The sequence below is a fragment of the Babylonia areolata genome, chromosome 3 (genome assembly GCF_041734735.1).
Source record: "Babylonia areolata isolate BAREFJ2019XMU chromosome 3, ASM4173473v1, whole genome shotgun sequence".
Taxonomy (NCBI): domain Eukaryota; kingdom Metazoa; phylum Mollusca; class Gastropoda; order Neogastropoda; family Buccinidae; genus Babylonia; species Babylonia areolata.
The window spans coordinates 18959014-18970839 of NC_134878.1; the positions used below are offsets into that span (position 1 = coordinate 18959014).

General features: G+C 44.2%; 1 protein-coding gene across 1 annotated transcript; it reads right to left on the reverse strand.

Moving 5' to 3' along the window:
• Nucleotides 1-3979: 3979 nt before the first annotated feature.
• On the reverse strand, nucleotides 3980-9032 carry LOC143280485 (uncharacterized). Its single transcript, XM_076585143.1, has 2 exons — nucleotides 8025-9032; nucleotides 3980-4330 (listed from the first exon to the last, which is right to left on the reverse strand). Exons 1-2 carry the CDS (start codon nucleotides 8862-8864, stop codon nucleotides 3980-3982), a joined length of 1191 nt encoding a protein of 396 aa, XP_076441258.1. The 5' UTR covers nucleotides 8865-9032.
• Nucleotides 9033-11826: the final 2794 nt, after the last annotated feature.

Sequence of the window (11826 nt, forward strand, 5' to 3'; positions counted from 1 at the left end):
AAGCCCTATTCACACTAGTGATGCATGAAAGGTCCAAATCAAGAAAACTGCGAACATCACAAGTAAGTTTAATCTTCAGTGCGTTTCAGTTGTTTCCAGGAAGAGGAAAGTTTGAGCTCGAGTTAGATCTTGTTTGGGTCCGAGTCAGAGTGACCTACCCTGCATGATGCAGCGCTGATATGGCAGGCTTCGGGTTAAATCTTATTACGAAGATCAAAGATATCACACGGTCTGGAAAATTGCGAAACGAATTAAGATCAACGCTTCTACAACGAAATGCGGACAAGAACATAAGAAGACGAACGAGGTGGAAACTTCAAACCATCGGCGGATCCAATGCGATTTCATTCCATGTGGCACACGCGCACGCTCCAATCCAGACACACGCAAACACCCCCCCTCCCTCTTCCACCCCCACAAAAGCACGCATTATCACGCTCATATACACACGCGCGCGCGCGCGCGTGCTCACGCACATATTCATGCACTCTACCACGCACAGTCACATGCGCTCACAAACGCGCACAGCGCCTGCACACATACACTTGATGAATAAATTTTAAATGTTTATTTGGTAAAACTATTAAATGCCACATATTCCAATGTGCAAACAAGAATACAAAAGGTAATATAACATTGGTGAATCAAAGCGCAAGAAAAATGACGTTATATTCAGCTTGGCGGCTGTCATGCAGACCAACTCCACATATTTCTGATCACAGTAGGACTTTGGTAGTTCAAGCTAGAAAAAAAAGAAAGAAAGAAAGATAATGGTGTTTTCATGTTCAGTTTCAAATTTTTCTTATTAACGGACGCACCTGACACCAAAACGATACGAAATTTAGCAAAGAAAACTCGAGATGAATTTTCGAGACACAACTTTCAGCAACAGGTCTACATTTCATTTCATTTGCCGCTCGTGTTATTCACTTATTACTGTGTATTAAGAATTCAGCATCAGATCATGAAGGCGCTTAACATCAACAAAGGAAGAGTTATTGGCGCCAACGAACCGAATGCATGATTCTTATTGCTTTGTACATGTAAAATGTTCAATTCTGTATTGTTTTTAAATACGAAAAAAGGGGAGGAGGGAATGTTAGCAGTAGCGTGGAACACTGATGTAAAGAAATGAAAGTTTGCAGGTAAAGTGAGTCAGGAGTGGAGAAAACGAACATGCCCACATTTCTTTAAGGAACTCTGATGTAAAGAAATGAAAGTTTGTCTTTGCATGTAAAGTGGGTTATGAGTGGCAAAAAGCGAACGTACCTCGTTGGTCATTACTTATGTCCGACAGTAGACCAACAATTGTAATAAATTCAATATCACATTTCAGCTTTTGATAACTCCTGCATATGTACATGTGTATCATATTAAGATTACATGGTACATATAGATATGTATGTACAGTCAAAACCACAGCAATATGTAAACAGTGTATAAATTGAATGAAAAACCGATTGTGTAAGAACATAGGTAATGCATATGAACATTAGGCAGATTCTCGAGGGTTTGCCAAACATTTCATAACACGCAACTCATGGTGCCCACTGGACGTAGTTTGTAACGCGATGTATTTACTTGTTCATTCAGTGTGTGTGTGTGTGTGTGTGTGTGTGTGTGTGTGTGTGTGTGTGTGTGTGTGTGTGATTTTGCGGAAATAGAAAAGATAACTAAACATTGTTTAACATACTATGGTATTTGCATTGGATAAGTTGAAACTGGTCTTCTTAAAAAAGAAAAAAGAAAAAGCAAGACAAAATTCAGTCGATGGGAAAGGATTAGAGTACCAATACATGATAACTTTGCAAGTGATTTGAATATGTCCCACTTCTCCTTGCGAAACAAACTTCTTGGCTACAGAAAAAAAAGAAGAAACATTCACAAAAAATTCCTCCCTTTGTTGTGTTGCATGGGAAGAGCTACATACTTGGTCCAAAAGGACTCTCATACTCCTCGTTAAACTCTGGAGTTGTCTACAAGGTCTAGCATGCAACATAAACTTCATTAATAGTGTTTTGTGGAGTTCCATCAAAGCTATCAACTCCAAATAACATTTGACACAGTATTGACCTTTTATTGAGTTTGAGTGTTTTGTGGTGTTTAAAAAAAATATGTCAACTCTAATTACATTTGATGCAATATTGACCTTTTGTTATGAGTTTCACAAAGGGTGAGTTGTCCACAGCTATACAGCAACTGTACTCAGACCATAAAATATTAATGCTAAAAACTGATAAACCGGCTCGTGAATGGTAATGCACAATACACCAAAAGAGTGGCGGACCAGTCAACAGATCTTTAACAACATCCATTCATTGCTTCAAATTAGAACACACACAAGTTACAGATCATCAGGAAATATCTTAATACATAAAGCTGCATGCTAGCTTCTCTTGGCAGAGCGATGTTTTAGATCAACCTCTGAGATCATTCAAGGTGCTCACCATTTACTGCTCATATTTTGATATATACATATATGTGCCATATCATTTCAGTTGAACGTTTTCACCGAGTGCAGAATGTGAAACCACGCATCATTCCAGTATAACATTTTTCACCGAGTGCAAAAAAACAACAACAAAAACCAACTGTTATGCTACACCACTCATGCGTTTTAAAATATCGTTGCAGTAGTGATGGTTAGCTCAGGCAACAAGTTTCTGACAGGAGAGAGAGAAGAGAGAGAGAGATGTAAGCCAGAACAATAAACATTTACCTACACAGCAGTAACCATGTAGGGCAAACTGACAGACGATTGATCATCCACAGCGTCATCAGTATCACTCCAGCTGCCTGTGGACTGTTCACGGGATGGCAAAGTTCTGGACTTGTTATCATTGTTCACTGTCAACTGTTTCACCACTGAGGAACCTCTGGTCACACTGACAGTTTTTACATTTGCCTCGTTCGGAGCATAAGATACAAACGGATTATTTTCAACATAAGTTTCCGAATCAGAGCTGGAGGCCAAAGAAAAGGACTGCCGAGGGCTTAAAGGTGAATTGTTTACAACTGTATCGTGAGAGGTAATTATTGGTGATATGATGGGGGAAACGGGTGACGTGTCATTCTCAGAACTGCACTCCAACACGCAGGGGAAAGATGGACTGCATGACGGTAACTGGTGTAAAGTGATAGTTCCGAAGTTTTCTGCAGATTCGTTTTCTGTAGTAATGGAAGCTGCTTGAGGAAAGTGTGTGCCATTGTCCGAGTATCTTCGTGATGGAGAGTCAGTACCAGGCATTGTCTGTGTTCTCACCACCTTTGGGGCATTGTGACCTGTTGACCGACAGTGACTGACAGAGGTGGTGTCTGTGTCCACGTGAGACGAACTGAGTTCACTGGAGGACACGCTGGATGACGGCGACTCACAAACGGCTTTCATGTGGATCAGCCTGGGCGCTGTTGTTCTCTTCAGCAGCAGTCTTTTATCGCAGTCAGCGTCTCTCTTGTACTGAGGAGCTATGCCTTTAGTAGACTCTGAGTTAACTCTTGAAAAATCATTCTCATCATTAGGATCAGCTATCAATTCAGTGTCTGTAAGTTGTAAGTTTTCGTTGAGAGACTTCCTGCTTGCATTGTCAGGACTGTCGGTCGGCTTGTGATCGGTTTTTATGTCACTGTCACTGTCATCATCATCTGCTTCGTGTATGGGCGGCGGAGAGTCGTTGGCTTTACTGGCGGTAGAGAAAGACCGACACCACACGTCTCTTCGTCTCTCCATCAGAGAACGGCCCGGTTTTCGAACTCCACCCAGAGACTGCAAAGAATGACGTTTGAATCTGGGGTCTGCGGACTTGTCTGTAGTACGCGGGGACGAGGAACCCAAGGAGGAGTTGTCTCTTCTGCTGACGGTGCTGTTGGCCTTCTGGAGTCTGGGCCTGGACCCGGAGTCGACCTCCTTTCCCTGCAGCACTTCTCCGTTTTCGTAGTGCACGGAGAACACCTTGCAGAACCTCGTCCGCCGCTTCTGGCGTCATAAATCATTGGCCAGCAACGGCTGCGATGACGTGGCATCTGACGGCTTCCGGTTCCGTGAGTCCGTTTCCGTGTCCGAGCCCAGGTCCAGGCCCTCCAGCTGGTCGTCATCGTAGGAGATGGAGGTGAGGGTGTGGAAGGCGTGGATGGCCATGCGGTTGACCCGGTACTCCTTCTCCACGCGCTTGTCGGGCATGTTCTTGAAGAAGTTCTCCAGCGTCACCTCCTCCTCCAGCTCTTTCTTCTCCGTGCGCAGGTAGCGGACGATCATCACCATGACGCCGGTGGAGTAGAACACCAGCACCACGATGATGTACATCACGGCGCCCGGATCAGACTCCTCTTCTGCCTGTACACACACACCAGGAAATGTGTATGTACATACAGACCAGGAAATGGGTATGTACATACACACCAGGAAATGGGTATGTACACACACACACACACACACACACACACACACCAGGAAACACACATGTACAGACACACCAGGAAATGGGTATGCACACACACACACACACACACACACACACACATCAGGAAACACATGTACAGACACACCAGGAAATGGGTATGTACACACACACCAGGAAACACACATGTACACACACACCAGGAAACACACATGTACACACACACCAGGAGATACACTTGTACAAATACACCAGGAGATACAAATCTTCAAACACATGTACAGGAAATACACACCAGGAAACACACATGTACAAACACACTCTATCTCTCTCTCTGCGTGTCTGTCCGTCTGTCTGTCTCCTCTTCTACCTCCCCATTCCCTCTCTCTCTCTCCGTGTCCCTTCACTCCCACCTCTCTCTCTCTCTCTCTCTCTCTCTCTCTCTCTCTCGTGTCTCTTCACTCCCACCTCTCTCTCTCTCTTCGTGTGTCACTGTTTCATGGAGTTTTTCATTCTTTACGCACGCACGCGTACTTACAGAGAGAGAGAGTGAGACGTGCCTTGACATTTATTTGCCATTGTTTTATTCATTTTGCAGATTACCTTGTTTCTTCGTTTCTTTCTTCGTAGTTTATATTTATCATGCGCGCGCGAATACACACACACACACACACACACACACACTTTTGTTTTTCGCTTGTTCATTGTATTTAATGATAATATTAATAATATATTGTACGCATATGGCGGAAACTCCCCATATAATGGGCTCTAAGCGCCTCACGTGAAACAATACGAATACAATAGTGCATTACACTACACAAAAGCACATGATGAGGACATGAAAGTGAAAGACAAAAAAACTATGTACACCAGCACAAAACTGCAAATTGCAGATATGAATAACCACATAAAAAAGCACAAAATATGCCCTACACGCACGCACGCACACACACACACACACACACACACACACGCATTGTTTGGAAAGGAGGAGGGAGCGGGGGAAGTGCAATCGATATGTAGCCCTCCCCCCCCACCTCTCACCTCCCTGTGTGTATGTGTGTGTGTGTGTGTGTTTCGTTGTTTTTTGGGGTTTTTTTTTTCTTACATTTTCTGGCTTTATTCGTTTGTCGTTGACTGCCTATAAACTTACTGTCTTCGGCATACTCTGTGATTTCACACCGGTTTCCTCCCCATTCTGTGCGATGTGTGTTGTGTCGCTGTTGTGTCGTGTCGTGTTGTGTCTTGTCGTGTTGTTTTGTGTTGTATTGATATGTATTACTATTAGATTTTTGTCACAACGCATTTCTCTTTGTGAAAGTCGAGCTGCTGTCCCCAGAAAGAGCGCGTCGCCATAGTAAGAGCGCCGGTTTTTTTTTGTTTTTTGTTTTGTGTGTGTGTGTGTGTTTCCTTTTTCCTGTCAGAGTGAATTTTTTTTGCAGATTTTTGCCAGATGACCCTTTTGTTGCCGTTGGCTCTTTTGCGAGGGTTAAGTTCATGCTACACACCGTGGGACCTTAGTCATCCCAAATGACTAGCGTCCAAAACACTTCAAGGTCCAGTGGAGGAGGAGAAAAATACTGGCGAGTGCATGGTGCACACGGGACCTCGGTTCATCGTCTCATCCAAATGTCTAGCGGTCCTGACCTTCACTCAAAGTTTAATGGAGGAGGAGAACATTCTGGCGAGGGTGGGATTCGAACCAGTGTGCATAGATTTTCTCGCTTCCTGGGTGGACGCGTTACCCTTAGGCCAACATTCCCACTTCCCGGCTCCGTGTACGTGCACTGAGAAGCAGTACAGGCGTGACAGCACTTGGAAGACGCAGAGCGCAGGTGGCAGGCCGATTTTCCACCACATGAAATATTCAGGATTCAATCGGTTCATGAAGGAAGTCACTCATCAGCGGCGGGTAACCTGTGTACCGTCCCCTACACCTTTCGTGGCTCGTGTGTAGGAGTTGGAGAGTACGGTATGACGCTCCGAGCCTCTCCCACCCCTGTCCTCCTCCTAGTCCCACATCCTCTGTCTGTTCACACATCCACCGGCATCCCCCTCAACCTCCGAGTAAAGGTGTCAGGGTTCCTTCCCACAAACAGGGATAGTTTCCACGGTTTGTCCTTCTTACAGTCCATGTGTTGTGTAAGTTCAGGAAATTCGGACTCCTAGCATGTCCTCTACATCGTGCGCACGCACACAAATATTCCGGAGGTCACACACGTGCGCATGCACAAACACGTGTTTGTAAGCACCCTCGGGGGGAAAAAACAACAACAAAAGAAAACAAACAAACAAAAACCTCCAGCTTTTCATTTCAGAATCGAGAGTTGATGGCGAATGATGCATGTTGAAATGAAAAAAGGTGAGAACTCCGGAATGTCTCCCTCTCTTGTTTCTTGTTCATTGTTCTGAAACTGTATTCAGTACTTGAGAAATCCATCGTGACTGTTTTTTTTTGTTTTGTTTTGTTTTAATAATTTTTTAGCCCAGATTTAAAATTAAACTGTGTTCCTTTCATATCATTTGAGCTTCCGGTAGAAAATTTAATAACAGCAATACTCAAGAATTAGAGACAGAATGTGGCAATCCAAATTTCGAAACTGGTTTGAGTTGTGCATCTGCTGAAGGTTTCTGTCTGAGCCCGCTTTAGGCTAATTGCATGCAAACACACTGCACAGGACAACGACATACACGGATCTTTCAGATCAACCGAAGCATGATTATGCGAAGCTTTGTTATGTGGTCTTGGCCGGGATCATGAAGGGGACTGGGACCATAGGCTCATGATTATCGCCCTTTTTCAGCTGGCAATTAGGAAGTAGCAGTAAACCTGATGGGCTGCTCAGAATAAATTTCATTATTGATGCCGCTCTTGGGGAGGACCAGTGGTCACCTGTCAGGCACGGAGTGTGAAAATGTAGGATATTCCTCTGTTCACTGATCAGATATGTCCGGTACATTGATACATCATTACCTGGGGACACTAAATACGCTCTTTCCCATTGTGTCATTGTGTCATTGTGACACCCGCCTGAGAGAGAAACAAGGAAGTAGATCTGTCGTTTCCACGCTGACACCATTTATTTAAAGACTACTCGATACATTTCAGCGCTTCCACGCTGACATGTTTTACTCATAGAAAACGCCATATTTCAGTGAGACAGCGATCTGCTCAGACTCCATTCTGCAGAAAACCAGAGTGTGTGTAGGAGAGGGGGAGTGGGGGGTTCAAGTGAAAAAGAGAGGAGTGAAGTGCGACCGGTCTGCCCTAAAGATCACTGCTCAGTCAGTTTCACTGACGCAGTAAGAAAAAATTATTGCACATCTAACAAGTGAAAAAAGCATTTCCATTTACCCACCAGCAGAAGGTTTTGTTGTCCAGGACAATCGGACCGGAGGGTATATCTGGTCCACACACACACACACACACACACACACAGAGTACGAGTACGAGGAGAATATTCGCCCGTTTGTGTGAACTGGAATTGATTCGATCACGGTTCCTTGCACATTATTAGATTACCGAATTAATGCCTCTGCAATAAATCTCCCTGACTCTTTCACACGCACACACGCGCGTGCGCTCTTGAAGAAAGAGAGACAGATGCAGAGAGAGAGAGAGATCACCTTGGTACTGTTTGTTCTGGGGCCATCGACGTTGTGGGCAGATCTGGTATCGGCATCTTCTTTCTGTGTTCTGGCGTCGTCCAGGACATGATACCGGCCCCTGTCAGCCCTGGCACTGTGTCCCTCTGGACCATCAACGCCAACGCTGGAGGACAGATGTCCTGCGTCATCTCCTGCAACGGTACCATCGCGTGGATCCCGAGCACCACCGGCAACAAAAGCACCATCTCCGTTGTTCCGGTGGTCTTGACGCATGGGAACATCAGTGACTTCACGACCCGGACCCCAGTGAAGCGACGGTCGCCGCGTGTTACGCCTGGGACCGCCTTTCCCGTAGCTTCCGAAGAGTTGTACGGAGAGCGCGCCTTTGTCACCTTCGGGTGAATGTCTGGAAACGGATCCCATGGCGGCGGTGGCGTCGTGGTCTCTACGTTTTCCGGCTTGCGTCCAGAATTCGTCACACTCGGGGTCAACCGCTCTATCATCTCCTCGGACATTGTTAGGAGACGGAAATAAGATCCCAGCCATGTCCGTAACGCTGTCCATCTGCACTCCTGAAGATCGAGGTTCCAGCCAGGACAGCGCTGCAGGGGCACCCGAAGACCTCCTGTCACCGGCAGTTGAAGGCAGTCTTGCTGAGGAACTGGGAGACCGTCTGTGTTGACCCAGATCCGCGAGCCTCGTCCGTGCCAGTCCTGCAGGGTCGTGTGGAAACGTCCTGTCTTGGTCAGGCCTGGGGGAGACCTCGTGCTTGTGCGTGACGGGCAGCAGGTGGGAATAGGTCAGCAGGGAGGAGAGCAGCAAGGACCCCATCACAGAGGTGTTCCCTATGGCACACATGGTGCGCTTTGCATGCACTCTCCACCTGGCAGAGTTACTGTGAGAAAGGAGTTAATCTCAGCGGCCTCTCAACAAACACTAGAACATTGTATGAATAAAACGTTGAATGCAACGAAGACTGTTCTTAAAGAGAAAAGAGAATCAGAATGTATCTTGCCAAGCTGACGACGCTGAATGATATATATATATATATATATATATATATATCTTTTTTTATTGATATCAATTTTATAAAGCAACAGTCTCCGGTCAGAGACCAAACTCTACGCGGTTTTCAAACACGGAGTCGTTTTACACAACAGGCTGCCTACCGATGATTTGTTCTGCACTATTCCTTCAACAGAACCAGAAAGATGTTGATGAGAAGGCCTTTATTCATTGGTCACCCTAAGACGGAACTGGATGCTGAGCGTGAAACACTATCTGAAGAACAAAAGATGGTAATAAATGCTTTGTGTGTGACAAGATCCTGGAACACAACACAACACAGCACGTCGTTACAGAAAGTAAAAAAAAAAAAAAAACTCCAACAGGATTACTGAAGTTGTTTCAAGCGCGGACGGTCTCTCGTGTCCAGGTCATGGTAGTCAGGTCAGTCAGAAATCATTTTGGCATCAACAGCAGAAGAGACCACTTCCATTCTCATTCTCTAATGCCAAAGCTGAGTGTCTCGGACAGAAAGACGGCACGCTGGCACTGCAGGCTGGCATGGAATCGATGATAGCGCTGTACTGCTGGACTCTCCACGTCTTCTATGGGTATCTGAAAACATCAGTGGAAAAAACAGAGATCGATTTTTATTTCTGAATATATCAATAAATCATACACACACACACATACGCAAAAACACACGCACGCACACACAGGCACAGAGACACATATATACACATGCACACACGCACGCCCTCCCACCCCCCATCCCCTCCCCCCACACACAGGCACAGTCTCTCTCTCTCTCTCTTTATCTCTCTAACACACATACACACACAGATACACTCATGCACAGTATATATATATATATATATATCTTTGTCTATCTAACACACACATACACACACACACACACTGAAAGAGAGAGAAAATGAGAGAGAGAAACACACAAACTCGTGTGCGCGCGGGGAGGGAAAGCTGTTATGGCTATTTGTAACAGAAGATTCCCGAAGAGCGAAAAACGACCGCCATCGATCGCGCTAAAATTTGAATGTGAGAACAGAGAAACCTGTATTTCACAAAACGCTGTCTTGCCCCCTCCCCCTCGCTCTGTCTTCCGCACCTCCTCACCCCTTCTGTCTCTCTGTCTCTGTCTCTCTTCTTATGTCACTGTCTCGATCTCTCTCTCGATTTCCTCACAGCTGTCCTTAAAAAAATTTTAAAAAAATAAAAATCTCTCTCTCTCTGCATATATATATATATATATATATGTATATGTGTGTGTGTGTGTGTGTGTGTGTGTGTGTGTGTGTGTGTGTGCAAATAGTAAAGAGTGGTAACTCTCTCCACACACAAGGTACATAACTTCAAGCCAATGCTGCTCACGCTACCAATTCAGCTAGCACACAGGTAAATTAAAAAAAAAAAAATAAATAAAAATATATATATATATGTATATATTGAAAAAAAAGAAGAAAAAAAAAGAAAGAATTCGTACATGTTTGTTTGTTTGTTTGGTTTTTTTTTTTGGGTTTTTTTTTTTTTTTTTTTTAAAGGTTTTAGGAAAATATGTGGAAGATTCGAAACTCGTATATTGGTTAACGCACATCAAGAATATTCGAAAAGTCTTGACATTTTGAACACGAGCGTCTTGACATTTTGAATAAGAGGATGCACTAGACAGTTGAAACACTTTTTATTCGTTCATTTATATTTGTATATTTGTTTCATCTTATTTTATTTGTTAAGGCTTTCTTGATATAACTGTACTTTAATCAGGCCTTGTGCTCATTACAACCTGACGTAAGATGAAGCACTCTCTCGCTTTTCATTAAAAACTTCATACCGACATTTTTTTTCATTCTGTATTTCAGACTAATCACGCGATATTCATAAAGAGTTTCATACAAAAACGTTATAATAATAATAATAATGGATACCTATATAGCACACTATCCAGAAATCTGCTCTAGGTGCTTTACAAAAACGCTTTTGATAACATAAAACATTATATCTATGTTGCATACACACACCAAAATGTGACCACACACACAGACATACGCACGCACGCACACACACACACACACTGCATACATACATTTTAACATACATGTGTATCTAACAGCTACCCTAACACATACGCACACATAGGCAGGCACAAACTTACATAGACACACGCACACACAATACACATTCATATACATGCATGTAGTTGTGGACCTGCCACAATTGAACTTATTGCTGAGGGAAAAGGTGAGTTTTGAGACGAGATTTAAAAGATGCGAGGGAATCAGAATGACGGAGGTTATCAGGGAGCTTGTTCCACGTCTTTGGCGATTGAAAAGAAAACGATCTGTGTCCATAGGTCTTACTTCTGACGTGAGGTATCCTGAGAAGTCGAGTATCAGAGGAAGAACGGAGCTGGCGAGACGGGGTATAGATATGGATGAGTTCAGAAAGATATTTGGGGCCAGATCCGTTGACTGCAGAAAAGGTCAGAGTGGATAGCTTATAGTCTATTCGATCAGAAACAGGCAACCAGTGGAGAGACTGAAGGAGAGGAGAAACATGGTCAAATTTAGAAGCTCTGCAAATGAGTCTGGCAGCGTTATTCTGAATTCTTTGGAGTCTGTCTAACAGGTATTTTGGAAGGCCGGCCAAAAGAGAGTTGCAGTAATCCAATCTTGAGAGAACCAGAGAGCATACAAGTGTCTTGGTTGCATCGGTTGAGAGATAGTGGCGGATAGAGCTGATTCTACGCAGTTCCAAATAGGCAACTTTACAGATATTCGAAATGTGCTGTTGCAAGGAA

Excerpts from the sequence above, each read along its gene's own strand:
- LOC143280485 (XM_076585143.1), bottom strand. The coding sequence starts at position 8,864 with ATGTGTGCCATAGGGAACACCTCTGTGATGGGGTCCTTGCTGCTCTCC. Across the intron at positions 4,331-8,024 it reads CCAGAACAAACAGTACCAAG|GCAGAAGAGGAGTCTGATCC; the intron begins GTGATCTCTCTC and ends GTGTGTGTACAG.